This window comes from Ochotona curzoniae, unplaced genomic scaffold, assembly GCF_017591425.1.
Source record: "Ochotona curzoniae isolate NIBS_2020 unplaced genomic scaffold, NIBS_Ocur_1.0 scaffold_4763, whole genome shotgun sequence".
NCBI lineage: Eukaryota > Metazoa > Chordata > Mammalia > Lagomorpha > Ochotonidae > Ochotona > Ochotona curzoniae.
The window spans coordinates 3,111,588-3,126,559 of NW_024467123.1; the positions used below are offsets into that span (position 1 = coordinate 3,111,588).

Below are 14,972 nucleotides of genomic sequence, written 5' to 3' on the forward strand. Positions count from 1 at the left end.
AGGGTGACACACTCATATGTGGAGTAAGAAGGCAGGAAGCGACTTGCGCTGTGGGGGAAGCTCTGTGGTCTTAGCACTTTGCAGAGGATCCTGGATCTTGGGACCGAAGGCTCTCTGGAACGTTTAGTGCCACGTACAGAACACAGCTCCTGAGCTCAGACAGGCTACGGAATGTGTGCACAGTGACACACTTAGCAGGGATGGAACTGTGACAGGTCTCTGAGTTGCAGTGGCTTCTGTGCCTTGTGGGTTTATTCTCAGCTTCCTGGAAGGAAGGGAGATGTGGGGACACCCTCTATCCCCCATTTAAGGCATCTGAACACCTGCAATGGTCCAGGGCTGGCGGTGTTGGTGTGTGGTGTATCTGCATCCTCTTGGGGTCCTCCACTGCCTTAGCACTATCTGTTCTCTCCCCCTGCCTTCAGCATGGTGGTGGGGCTAGGTAATGTTTCCAGGTTCTTCTAGAACAACAACAAAGTGCATAGTCTGAGCCACACCTCCTTTCAGAGGGGCAGGGCCATAAGGACCACCCGCTGTCAACTCCTGGCCCACTTCTGGCTTCTGGGTTCGGCTCGCGTCAAGCAGCTTGAGCTTGGCCCTGAAGCGGAGTCTGATGGCTCCGTCTGGTGCCTTCTTCCTGGGGAGGGATGAGCCATGGCATGAGGCTTGCTCAGACCAGGATGAACGTTCCTGTGCGAGCTAGCACAGACCGACCGCACCAGCATCAGGAGGACTGGGCACATCGGGGCTTCCTGGTTGGCGCGTGGAGCCACTACCATCTTTTTCTCTTTACTCTTTCAAGTGAAATAAATAAACATTTTTTTTAAAACTCAAAAAACAAACAAACAAAAAACCTGGTGCTCATATGGGATGTTAGTATTGCAGTAGCTTAGTCAATCGTGCCACACCAGTTCCCAGTTTGCATCCTTAACTGGTGATCAATAGAGCCAAATTGAAAAGGTTGGGTGCCTCCAAAGCTGCTAAGTCTGTTAAGTGATATATATCTAAGGGAAGAACCTTCCTGAAGACTGGGACAGTAGAGCAAAGGCTTCAGTGAGGAGTGGTCAGGCCCTCGTGGCTGGTTAGCACAGGGGCAGGGGGCGCCCTTCAGAGAGACCACAGAGGGGACTTGGGTGGCACGGGATGTGCTGGAAGGCTTTGCTCCATGGAGTGACTCGAGGGGACTTAGTGGGAACAGCAGGCTGCAGTAGGAAGGTTGGACCATACAGGGACAAAAAGCAGCCAAGAGCCAGAGGCCGGTGACCAATGGCCACCACTCTGCCCGGGCAGGAGGTGAGACAGGGTGGGCTCCTGGCAATTTAGAGTGTACAAGTCAGTGGGGTCATCCTGAAGTACCAGGTGGGGAATGTAAGAGACCAGAGGTGCTGCAAGTGATCACGGGAGGCAGACAAAGCTGATCAGGAGCCGGGCTTGTGACAGGCTGAGAGTGTGCCTTCTGTCGTCATCCCTGTAGAAATGCCAGGGAGGCGGGAGGATTCATACATCCAGAATCAGGGTCATTCACAGAAGTCAGAGGATCATGGTGCAGGGCAGCAGGCGAGGACCCAAGGGCAGGCAGTGTAGACAAAGCACAAGAGCCACCGGCATAGTCCCAACCCTCCAGAGAGCACCCAACAGAGGTTGAGTCCTTCCCATGTCCGAGGCCAATTCCATTTCCCCTAGGTGCCTGACCCGTGCAACCTAGTGGACTGGACATGGGATCTTAGGAGATTCCAGGCCCTATCTGGGAACCACTCGGCATAGCCCCCTTGGTTGATGCCAGCTACAGAATTAGACTTCCTCCTGGCTTGGGTAGGAATTGGAGTGGTTCTGGCATGGGGCATGGCTGCATTGCGGGACACGCAGCCACCCATTCTCTGCTTGCCAGCCGTCTTCTCCAAGGGCCCGTCTCTGGGTTGCCACGGCACATCTCCCTAGACTTTCCCCTCCAACTGTCTGTCGACCTTGGTTCTCTCACTTCTTAGCTCCCTCCACCCCTGCTGTTAGACTTTCTGATGTTCTATTCATCCTCCTCATCCCCCTCAATCCCCCATAAGCAGGTTGTTCGTTTTAGAGACCTACCAAATACTGCTGATCATAAACCAATTAAGAACAGTCAGGGAAGCTCAGCCCTGCCCTCACGAGTTTGTCCTCAGGCTGTCGTTCAAGGCAGTCACATACCTCCCTGCCCACAGGAGGTTAGACTGCCAGCAAAGCCTTCTGCAGAGGCAGAAGCTGGCCTACAGCAGGTGCAGGTGCCATGCAGGATCCTGCACTATGTGCACTCAGCAAGCTCTCAGCAAGGGAGGAGTGCACACACACACACACACACACACACACACACGGCAGGCCACACTGAGAGAACCTGCCTCCCTTCTCCCCAGCATGATACTGCGGACCTATGCAGCCCCTTGTGTCCCAGGATAAAGCAACCCAAAGCATGCACCTTGGTGGAGAATATTTGGACAGCAAAGTCTGAATGGGCTGCCGTACAAGTGCAATCCTGAACTCGCAGCTTCAGTGCGATCAGCTATGCTATTCCGCCCACAGTAGTGGGGGCTTCCTCCATCCAACTCACACACAGGTCACAGTCAAGGCCTCCAAGACCCTCCCACACTTGCTCCCACCTGACCCTTGGGAAGCAGCTGGCTTTAGGATCCCACAATAGCAGCGGGAGCCAAAGACCACTTAAGGGGTCACTCACATGGTGAATGAGGAACCAAGAGTCTACCCTCTGAGGTCCAAGGGCCCTGAGCTCCTGAGCTCTGCCACTGTCCTGGGTCATTCCCTCATGGGGACAGGCCTATGAGAAGCCAGTGACAGAATGCTTGCCTCTGATAAGCTGAAATCCTGCTGGCTGACATTGATACTCCCCTCTTGGGGTTTAGAGGTGTGCCACGGACTCCCTATGCTTTTGTGTGTTTCGAATGCATGTGGGTGACAACCAGGCATTTCCAGTCTGTTCAACTAATAATCTTCATATTTTATTTTAACTGTAAGGCATCTATTCCCTCTTGTTCCTTTAACAAATCCAATTAAAACAGAGTACACTTGGAATTACCAAATAGACGCTCGTAGGCCAATAAGAAATCATCATCTTTCGTTATTGGGCCATGTAACCCCCTGGGAACTTTTGCTCCACATAAAAGCTGAATTCTCATTATCCACCAGGGGCAAGTGGGGCGGTTTGACAGATAACAGTTTCCCAAAGCAGCACAGGAAGCTAAGGAGAAGTAACTAATATTAGGGTAGATAGTGCTACAAATACATAGTACCCCAACAAGACCCTTAGAAACCAGTTTGATCAAATTAACCACATAGTCGCCAAAGGAAGTGAACTTGACCACTTCCATATAGACACGCCCTCCCCTGTCTTATAGCCATGGGAGCGAGGATGCCCACGTTTCCCTGAAGTTCCAGAATAATGCAGTTGGAGAACGTGGACAGACTCTTCCGTTATCTCTTGCCCACCCCTGTAGCACCCCGCACCGTGGACCGGAAGCCAAAGCTGCTTCTTCCTAGGAAGGTGTGGCTGTGGGATGACAAGTGTGTAAGGCACCAGTGAGGGCTGGCCAGCGTCAGGGCCGGGAGCGACTCCTCCCTCCCTCTCCTTTGGACCCCTTCCCTCCCTCACCATGGAGACAGCCTGTGTTTGGGAGAGTGATATAAACTCACAAAGGACAAGCAAAATTCTGGCCAACTACACAGTCCCTGAGAACTGAATGGTCGCTGGGTCCTTGGCTGTGACTAAGTGGCCAACGTCCCAGCACCACGCTGGAGGCACACACATGGTGTCCACAGGCGTGTCGGTGCTCTCTCGGCTCACACCCCACTGTGGTGAGACCATCCCTGTGTTGAACCACAGACACTGCAGAGGTTGAAGAGCCACGCAGCCCTGTCCCCTTCACCGCCCACGTGGGGACCATTACATCAACCAGCTTGGGGACACTTATGTGTGCCCTTTAAACTGTTCTTCCCTCTTTCATTGTCCCTCGCCAAGCTCTTACAGTTAAATGACTCCATTAACTAACTCTATTACAATACCATTAAAATTCATATGCTCACATATATTTAGATATCTATAGGGGGTTTCAAAAAGTCCTTGGAAAAACAGAATTAAAAGGTGGTGAACATTCTCTGAAGACTCCGCATGTGTACTTATCTGTGAAAACAAGTGCTCCGGATGCTGGTCCCTACAAGCACATTGACCCACAACCTCACGTCCTGAAGCAGGTGACAGGCAAGCCATGCCACCTTCAGCAGCCTGCCTGTGAATGCTCATGGGGTCCATTCTGGCTACATGGTCATGCTGGCTACAGGGACTCCATGACCCCTGAGGGACACAATGGGAATGCCTCCTCTTGGGGACCCGGCAGGGGTGGCCTTAAATTCTGTTGTAGATCTGAGTGTGGCTTTCAGCCTGGGAGTGCTGGGATTCTGGAATGATCCCTTTTCCTTAGAGTCCTAGGGAGTGGGCAGAGCTGTTCCCTCCCAGGAAGCAGTGTTTCCTATAGAGGCAGAAGGGAGAGGCAACAGTGGGGAGGGCAAAGACCACACGGGAGTGTAGGGGTTGCGCATATCCAGGCTTGACCTTGGCTCTTGGTTGCCTGTTGGACATGAGGGAAGTCCACTGGCTGCTCTGTGTCATTTTTTTTTAAGAATTATTTATTTTTATTGGAAAGGCAGATATACACAGAGGAGGAAAGACAGAGAGGAAGCTCTTCCATCCACTGATTCACTCCCGAAGCGACCGCAATGGCTGGAGCTGAGCCAATCCAAAGCCAGGAGCCAGGAGCCAGGAGCTTCCTCCGTGTCTCCCAGGGGGTGCAGGGTCCCAAGGCTTTGGGCCCGTCTTTGACTGCATTCCCCAGGCCACAGGCAGGGAGCTGGATGGGAAGCAGGATTAGAACCAGCACATTCAGGGCGAGGACTTTAACCGCTAGGCTATCACGCTGGGCCCTGCTCTGTGTCTTAGTGATTTCTGCATAGTTGCTGTGGACACCAGCTACACAAGGGTCCTGCACCAGGTAGCCAGAGGAGACCTTGGCACATGCCACCCAAGTGAATCATGGTGAGGGACTCTGGACACTCAGACACACTTCCAAAATTGATGCTAGAAAATCCCCACCTGTAAGACTCCAGCCCCTGCTGTCTGTGTCTCCCTCTGACCCACCGTCTGCCCATCAGCTCTGCTAAGAGTCTGGGAGAACTACGGCTAAGTGCAGAGTCATCTCTGCTTCTCCTCGGTCTGCTTTCCAGGAGTCTGTCCTTCTGCTTCTGGGAAGCGACAGCCCAGGGTAGCATGGCTGGGAGTACATAGGGGAGAAAGAACTGCTTTCTAATGCATCTATACTATAAAAAAAAAACCCAGTAAGACCCCTACACCATGCAGCACAGCAGCCAGCTCCCAGCCAAGAACAAGTGCTGGACATCCTTTTGCCCAGAGCAGACCACACCTGAATGGACAATGAGCACCGATTTCAGTGGCTGGACCACAGACTGCAGACTCTCCCACTGCCCAGAACGGACCCACGGAGACCTGCATGTGTCCACCAGCCACATGCTTTCACCCATGAGGACAAAGCCTGGTTGTGGCTTTAGAGTATGCATCCCAGTGGTGGGGAGGGATCGAGGGCATGGGGAATGACAGGAAAGCCACAGGAGAAGCTACAGTGAGGTGAGCTAGGCTAACATATGTGAGAGCTGGCAGCAGGGACAAGTCCACAGTGCAATTATGATTACAGGTGATATCCTAGGATTTTACATTCGGGCATGCAGTTCTGGGCATAGAGGTTTTGCACTCTGATCACCCTCTCAGGACACTGGCAGCAGCCAGCACAGCTCCATCCATCAGCCCCACCATCAAAAACAGAAACATCTGTAGCGTGCTGTGTGGCTCAGCTAGAGCGCCCTGTAGGTGAGGTGGACCTCCTACATTTTGGATTCACAATAACCCCATTGTAACTTAGGGAGCATCTATATTTTGAATGAATGAATCTTTCAGCCATTTGATCATGTCCTTTGAAGAGGTGGCCCAGGGTCATGTGCTTGGTTAGGATGTCTGCATTCTGTATCAGAGGACCTGGGTTCGATTCCTGGCTCTCACTCCAGATTCCCACTCCTACTGACCCTGGCAAACAGCAGAGAGCAGAGTTCATCCCAAGGCTCTGGCTCCTAGCTTTAGCCTCGGTTGGGCCTAGGTCTTTAGTGGGCACGTTAACTCAGTTTCTCTCTGCCTCAGTTCTTCTGCTTCTCAATGACTTATACACATACACACACGAGAGAGAGAGAGAGAGAGAGAGAGAGAGGAGCAAAAGTCATGGCATGATGTTCACTTCCATGATGTTAATCTCAACCACTAGCTATGAGACAGGGGTAATTATCAGTTTTATCATGTATCTATCTTGTGTCAATGTTCAGTAAAAAGAGGATAATTGTTGGGCAATCAGGGTGGGTGTTATGGCACAGCAAGTTAAACTGCCACCGGGGACGGACATCTACATCCTGGCTACTCTGCTTCCCTGCCAGTACCTGCACCCGAGAAGCGGTGAGTCATGGCTCAAGTACCTGAATTCTTACCATCCATGTGGGAGACCGGGATGGGACCACAGGCTCCTCGCTTTGGTCTGGCCCCAGCCCTAACTATGGAGGCCATTTGGAGAGTGAGCCAATGGGTGGAAGATTTCCCTCCTTCTCTCTGTGTGTGCCTTCTAAATAAATAAAAAATAAACAAGATTTTCGGAGATAGCAGATAAACAGACACAAAATCAGTCTGAAAAATGTGGTCAAAGACCCATGAGTGACGTGCCAGATCAACTGCAGGAGTCAGTGACACCAAGGATGGTACAATAGGATATGCTTGCAAAGATTTTGGCGGCATTAAAATATAGACTGCCATTACATTTTTAATTTAGATATCCACGGGGTGTCCTACCATGCTGTTTGATTCATAATGATGAGATAAAAAATTAATTAGAAATTAAAGTCAAACCAATTGGTCCACTTTGTTTTCCCCCCAAAGTAGAACAACAAACAATAGAAGACAAAAAGGCACAACACATTTAGAAAATTCTGAGTTAGGATTCTAGATCGTTCATGTGAAATGACATTTGTTGTCCATCCACTCATCCACATTAGTCAGCTTCTTGACCTATGATGAAGGGCATGAGGTAAGCTACTTAAGAAGAAAAAGTTCATAATTCTGGAGGCTCGATGGCACACGTATGGCGAGGGCTATCTTGCTGGCAGAGCTCCGAGGTAGCACATGGTATCACATGGCATGAGGCAGGGATGTGGGTGCCCGGCCTCTCTATCACTACTACAATGCTCCTGGAGTTCAGTTATGGGGCGCCACCGCTGTGGCCTCAGCACCAGTCCTGATCACTTTCCTGTAGCCCCATCTCCAACGTCATGGCCAGATTAAACTCCCACCCTCTCACGGTGATTACATATGGACAAATGAAGCATGGGAAGACACTCAGCCGCACCCAAACCAGATCACCTTCTCGGAGGCAACTGCAAAACATTGGGTAGCCAGGCTGGTGCAGTGGCCTAGCAGCTAAAGTCCTCGCCTTAAATGCGCTGGGATCCCGCCTTAAATGCACCGGGATCCAATATGGGTGTTGGTTCTAATTCCGGCAACTCCACTTCCCATCCAGTTCCCTGTTTGTGGCCTGGGGAAAGCAGTCGAGGACAGTCCAGAGCCTTGGGACCCTGCACCCCCAGGAGACCCGGAGGAAGTTCCTGGCTCCCGGCGTTGGATCTGTGCAGCACCGGCCATTGTGGTCACCTGGGGAGTGAATCATCGGACGGAAGATGATCTTCTCTGTCTCTCCTCTTCTCTGTATATCTGCCTTTCCAATAAAAATAAATAAATCTTAAAAAAAAAATGGGTGTCAAATGGACTGTCAATGAGAAATCTGTTTTGGTGCAAAATACTCGGAAACCCATGCATGGCGGGTTTTTTTTCATAATACACATTTTAACTTTTTGAAGACTTATTTTTTACGTGGAATTTGCAAAGATTTGCATCTGAATACATTGATGCACTCATTCTGCTTTCCATAATCCTGTTGAAGTCTGCTTGTTTCTACTGATCTGTTGATGTTTCCTTTTTCCATGGCTGCCAGCTTCGCCTGTGGGTGCTGGTCCCATCCTGGCATGGCAGGACTTCTAGCAATGGAGAACGGCAGGGCAAGCAACCAGTCTGGTTGACCAGCTGTTTCACACTCCTGTGCTAGTCTTTCCCCTCCTTCTCAGTGGGCAAATGAAGATGGGGGAGACTACTTCTGAAGAGCTGAGTGGCAGAAGAGACATTCCTTCTGGTGGTGCTCAGTGATTTAAGGGATCAGGATGGACCCAGACCTGCCTAACACACTCTCCTGTGTAGCTGAGAGCAAGGGTCCAAGGTGGGGAAGACCAGAGATTGGGTGGTGGTGGGGGTTGCCTTGTGCTGCCTTTAACCCAGGGCTGTCTGAGAATCCAGACTCACTGGAGTAGGGGTGAGGTACATCAACCCAGGCAGCCCCCTAACTTTTGCCTTGAGGGTGATGGGCAGGCGCCAGGCAACAGGAGAATGAGAAGGATTCCTGGATATTAAACTGCTCCACACAGCTTCCTTGCCATCTACAGTCAGGAAGGGGGCTTCTTTTCAACTTGTTGGAAGTGAGCTAAACTGGACATAATTGACTGGATTCCCCCATCTCCCCGAAGCACCTTTTCCTCCCAGGGTCCATGTCACTCATGCTGGGTGAGCTTGGCCTGCCTTCACTGAATTCTAAAATTCTATCAGCAGCATATATACTCGGAAAGGCATGACGCAGAATTTAAGGGAAATGTGTATAGCCAAGCTGGATTCCTAAGCCAATAGTGTTGAGGTTGTGTCTGCCCCCTTCTCCATGTGGGAGCAATCGCGACTATCAACCCTTCTGCACATGCAGACAGGTCTGCAGTTGGAGTTCAAGGTGAAGGATGCAAGAGAGGAAGTGGAGGACATGGGGAGAAAGGAGAAATGCAGTTACTTCACTGAGGTTGTCCAGACTCCACTTGGTTCCTGCCATACTTACAGAGTTGACAAGAAGGCTGCCAAGCACAGTGGTGGCCCAGCTTGGCCCTCCTGGGCTGAACAAATGTCTCTGTTGCCCTCGTGCTGTAGTAGCCAAGGCCTGACTACTAGTTAGCTCCTCGGGCTCCCCACGGTGAAGTGGGCTCTGACGAGGCATTCTTAACACCATCTTGTTTCCTCAAACCCAGCCTTGTGTTGTATGAGAACCCATCAGGCCTTCCCTTGGGTGAGAACTCCAACACTAGGTTTATGTGTGGGTCCAGGGGGAGGCAGATATGCTAGGGTCACACAGATGACCCTAGCAGAGAGGGAGGTGGTAGTGGGGATGGGGCATGTGTGAAAGTCCACATTAATGCAACAGACGGAATCCATTCATCAGGGAATGGTACTGCTACAGAGACATCCGTCATTTTTTAGGTCAAATCCCTCCTCTCACTTACCAAGGACTGGCAATCTTTGGCCATGTTTCAGCTGCCCCTGGCCTGATCCTCTCTAGTATCCCTTTTCTGACTTATGAAACCTCTTGCAGAGCAAAGCACTAAGATCTGAGTTGGGCACAGATCTCATGTCATTTCCTAACCATGTGTTTAAACTCTTTTTTTGTTGTTGTTGTTCCCCAGAAGTTTCATGTGAGTTCTTCCTCAGAGGGCTGAGCACACATCCTGAAGAGCAGTGCCCTGTCCACCTGCAAGCACGCTCACTCACTGAAAGGACATGGCGAAGGGCGTGAAAAGCCCCAAGGGCAAGAAGATCACCCTCAATGTGGCCAAGAACTGCATCAAAGTCACGTTGGATGGGAGGAAGCGCCTGGACCTAAGCAAGATGGGACTCACCACCTTTCCCAAGTGCATCTTGCGGCTCAACGAAGTGGACGAACTCGATCTTAGCCGCAACCTGATCCGCAAGATCCCAGACTCCATCTCCAAGTTCCAGAACCTGCGCTGGCTGGACCTGCACAGCAACTACATCGACAAGCTCCCTGAGTCCATCGGCCAGATGACCACCCTGCTCTATCTCAACGTCAGTAACAACAGGCTCACCACCAACGGCCTGCCTGTGGAGCTCAACCAGCTCAAGAACATCCGCACCATGAACTTGGGCCTCAACCACCTGGACAGTGTGCCCACCACACTGGGAGCCCTCAAGGAGCTCCACGAGGTCGGCCTGCACGACAACCTGCTGAGCTCCATCCCCGCCAGCATCTCCAAACTCCCCAAGCTGAAGAAGCTCAACACGAAGAGGAACCCCTTCCCCAAGACGGAGGAATCAGACATCTTCACGGATGCCATCAAAAGGCTGGATGGCTTATTCCTAGTAGAGGAAAAGGACCTGTGTGCCAACTGCCTGAGAAAATGCCAACTGGCCCGCGACAAGCTCAACAAAATCAAGAACATGGCCACGTCCACCCCGAGGAAGGCCATCTTTTCCAGTTTGGTTTCACCCAACTCTTTGGCCAAGGAGTCCCAGGAAGACTGGAGGTGACCTGGGACCCTGCCACTGAGGCAGGAGGGGAGGGAGAGGGAGGGGAAAGGGCTGTGGGCTGCATGTTTGCCACAACAATATTTCTCCAGGCAAGCCCATAAAACGCCTTTTCCTATCTTCTTGCCTTGTGATTCTGTTAATTTCATGGCTTTGGTCCCTTGCTGGTACGCACATTTCTCTGCACACTCACACTCACACAGGTGAAGGCCCGGAGATCAGGAAATGACTGTCTAATTTCTGCCCCAGCACCCACCTGCAGTAGCCTGGGGCCCGAGGAACTGTTACTTGCATCTGTGCTGGCACGCAAGGACCCAGCCTCAGCCCCCAGATAAGGCTCTTGTTCTACAAAGACACTGGGAGCTCAGGGTTTTCCGAGGTCAGCAGCTGGCAGGAGAGCAGCAAGCACGTGGTCTTGGGTAGGGGAAGAAGCCACTCGACAGGAAATGACAGGCCTTGCCATGAGTATAGACAAGATCTTGGGCCCCAAATTGTACCGTTTTTCTCTGTGCTTGTATCATTTGCTCTTGGAGCTTTCTAAACTGAACCTGCAGGCCCTAGAGTAACTGTGAATGAATGAAGATGCATGCCCAGCCTAACACACCCAGAGCTTTTCCAAACCCTAGTGGGAAGAAGGAATGGAGGAGAGCAGCCTTGGGTTGACGCATTCAAGAAGTCGATACTTTACTAGGCACCACATCAGGTATAGGCCCTGGGTCAACTGGGCAGAGCTTGACTGGCCTCATGCAAGCTGGAAGAGAGGTCAGCTGGGAAGATGGGACATGTGACTGCCACCTGAGGAGCTTAGGAGATGAGGGTCACGGGGTGTGGAGAGCTGGTCTGGCCTAAAGGACAGCAGAAGGTTCTGGGCCTGCACAGGTGCAGATTCCTACCTGCCATCTCATGGCCCGCTGACTGGATTTCTCTCTTTTTTTCAAAGAGTTGTTTATTTTTATTGGAAAGACAGATTTACAGAGAGAAGGAGAGACACAGAGAAAGATCTTCCATCTGCTGGTTCACTCCTCAAATGACTGCAGTGGCCAGAGCTGAGATGATCCGAAGCCAGAAGCCAGGACTTCCTCTAGGTCTCCCACATGGGTGCAGGGTCCCAAGGCTTTGGGCCATCCTCTGCTGCTTTCCCAGGCCACAAGCAAGAAGCTACATGGGAAGTGAAGCAGCCAGAACATGAACCAGCACCCATATGGATGCTGGCACTTGAAGGGGGAGGATGTGCTAATTGAGACGTCATGCCGGGCCCTGACTCAGTTTTGGTTCCCCTGTCTGTGACACTCCCTAATGATGCCACACCTAACTGTGAGGGTCCATCCCAAACCAGCCACACCCAGATCAAGTCCTGAGGGGAAGCCAGCTCTCTCCAAGAACAAGAGCTGGGCACAGCTCAAGGCCAAAATAGCACCTCTGACAGGGCCGACGCATGCCCAGGGGCCCCCTGGCATAGGGGACAGCAGGAGACGCAGTCCCCACCAGAGCCCAGAGCCTCACGGCTAGCTGTGTCCCTCTCATGCATACCTTCAAGCGAGCAGAAAGAAAAACATCAATGAAGACCTTGAGGAGAGGGGCATCTTTCCAGAACTTTCTGTGTCGGTGGCAAACGTGGCTGCTTTGGTTAATGCGAAGCAGCACATACACATATTGGTTTAAAGGAATTAGCCTGTTCCTTCTGATATCATGAACCACAGCAGACACACCACCTGCTCACTGCTCACTGCTTCTTTCAGCACACCTGGCTCTGTCAACCCTTACTGTATCTCTACAATTGCAAAGGATTTAGATTCAAAATTGTCACTCCTTGTTTTTCCCCCCCACCTTTATCAAACGCTTTCTATTGTAAAAATAGCCAAGCCACAGTCTAGTTTTATATACAACAGTTTAACTAACAAACATCCTGGAGTGTTAGCCGACTTTAACCTTGGCAAAGTTCCTTCCTGGTTGGTTTTCTGTTTATATGTTTATTTTTTTAAAAAAAGGATTTTATTGACTGATTTGAAAAGCAGAGAGAGCGAGAGAGAGAGAAATTCTTCCACCTGCTAGTTCACTCCCTTTATGGCCACATAGGTTGAAGCCTGGAGCCCAGTTTCACCCAGTCCCCCATGTGGGTGGCAGGGGAACAAGTACTATCATCCCAGGATCATTGACAGGGGACTATATCGGCAGTGCAGCAGTCAGGACTGGAACTAGTGCTCTGACATGGGACGTGAGCATGGCAAGCAGCAGCTTAACCCGCTGTCCCACAACGCAGGTCTGTTTCTATGTTTAGAGATGGCTACAACAATGGCAGTCATGCCATTTCTGTCTTTCTTTGAACATGCTGTTGGCATGTGATCCTGATAAGCATAATTTAGCGCATCTTCAGGACGCTGGCTCTGACAGATACGAGTATCTATAAGTTACAGTGTAAGTCTTTACACTGCTTCCAATTGTTCACCAATGCAAATAGCTTTGTCATCACAGCCTGCGTGACTAAATGTCCTAACATGGTTTGGATCAATTCCTTGTGCAGAGCTGCATTTGGGGAAATAATGTGTTAAAGGGTATTTTATTTTAGAAACAAGTTTTTGATAATGTTATCTTCCTATAATTTATAAAAGGCTTCACACATTTAAATGAAGTGTTTTTTCCAAGTTCTTTGGAAAAATGGTGTAAGTGTGATACATGGGGTTTCAAAATTTGTGACAACATAGTAAGCGTATTTTAGTTTCATCTTCCACGAACTTTTGAAACACCTTGAATGTCCCCCTATATCCGAGAAATGGTCGCCGTGTCCTGCCCTTTGATCAGAAGCCCTGATGCAAACAGCAGGAAGGACAGTTGTGCTGGGATGTGCATGACGACTCGTGGTGGCCAGGTCTCAGGAGCCTGGGACACGTCCCTATGGGACACAAGCAGTTGGGTGGTCACTGTGTCTCCGGGTCCCAGGGACAGAGACCAATGGCACCTGCAGTCCAGCCAGAGCGCCCTGCTGCCCATCTGGCTCCTGCCTGCTCCTGTTTCCCAGGCTTGAGACACTTCCTTTATATTTAGTTTTCCCTTCTAGGATTCAAAAGGACCAGCAATGAAGAGAAGCCAAGAAAGGCACACTCGTCATAGACTGCTTCCATGCCCCCTTGCCCTCACTTTCATAGCCCACTTCTCACTACGCATGCTCTCGACCCCAGTCCCTTCTCCTAGCTCTGTTGTTGATGAGCTGGTGGACAGGCAGGGTGCCATCTGTGTGCCAGCCCGGCTTTGCTCACAGCCGCATCTAACAAAGCCATTGTTAGTGAGCTGCAGTTCAAGGTTGAGAGCCGCAGTGGCCGTCGGCTTTGCCTGGCCCCAGCATATGCTCTAGTAGACACTCTGTTAGCCTTGGCTTCTGGAAGTTGCCAGAACCTATTTGTGAGCGAGGAAAGACAGGGGCTTTCTTTATCTTCACATAGAAAGAACACTGCCTACCCATGACTATTTCCGCAAGTGGGGTATGACCCTGATGGCCCTGGTGCTTTGAGCTCTACTCATGCTGCCTTGGTGGCCTGGAGCAAATGCCTCAGCTTCTTGTGTGTCTCCATTCCCCAGGTTACCGTCAACATCCTAGAGTAGTTCATGGCCATAACGGAAGCCTGACCTGCCAACGGTTGTGCAACTCTGAAGAGCAGAAGACACTACCTCACTCCCACCCCACTGGTGGCTGCTTCCCTCACTTGCTTCTGAAATCCCTCTCAACTCTCTCTTCATTTTCAGGTCATCTGTGTGTGAAAAAAAAAATGCCTTTAAAAACATTTTTGCTGTGGTGTGTAAAATGCATAGAGAGGAAACTTTTCGGAAAATGCCAATCTATTCTGTGTACAAAACATGCTAGACAATTAGACTTCTCAGCCAACTTTAAGGCTGAAAAGACTTGCGGTCTCTACCTGTCACACTCACATGGGTGTCATCTCACCAGCAGGAGCCCTTGAAAAGTGGCATGCCTGCCATGATACATACCTCAGGCAACTAAAGTTGATAACCCAACTTTACACTGAGAAGCAGATCCAAAGATCGGCCAAATCAAAGTGTGATTCGCACAGATATTTCAGCCACACATGAGTATGGAGGAAAAAGCAAACAGACAGATGAGTAACAGCTTCAACAAAAACTAAGAATAGAACGGTATAAGCCTACCCCCACACTGCAATGATCAAATCAAATTTGTGGTCCCAAACTGGAAATAAGTTAGTATCCCTCAGTGCACAGACAGTTAACTCTGGAACAGTCACAGCATAGACTACTACTCAGCAAACGCCTGGGCCTCCCTGCATGACACCTGATGCATAGAACATTCTCTACATCACAAGTGTTGGAGATGAAAATTGGACCCATGGTCCCCAGGAGTAAAGGATGGTGGGGGAAGGTAGGGAGTGCGCACGTGAGAGTGAGTGTGTGCAAGGTGTCA

General features: G+C 50.6%; 2 protein-coding genes across 2 annotated transcripts in view; one reads left to right on the forward strand and one right to left on the reverse strand.

Moving 5' to 3' along the window:
* The window catches only part of WDFY4 (WDFY family member 4), a 227,979-nt gene that overhangs the window by 32,250 nt on the left and 180,757 nt on the right, over positions 1-14,972 (reverse strand). The gene's annotated exons all lie outside the window — the stretch shown is intronic.
* LRRC18 (leucine rich repeat containing 18) lies at positions 9,779-10,546 on the forward strand. The gene has a single exon (XM_040970331.1). It carries the CDS (start codon positions 9,779-9,781, stop codon positions 10,544-10,546), a length of 768 nt encoding a protein of 255 aa, XP_040826265.1.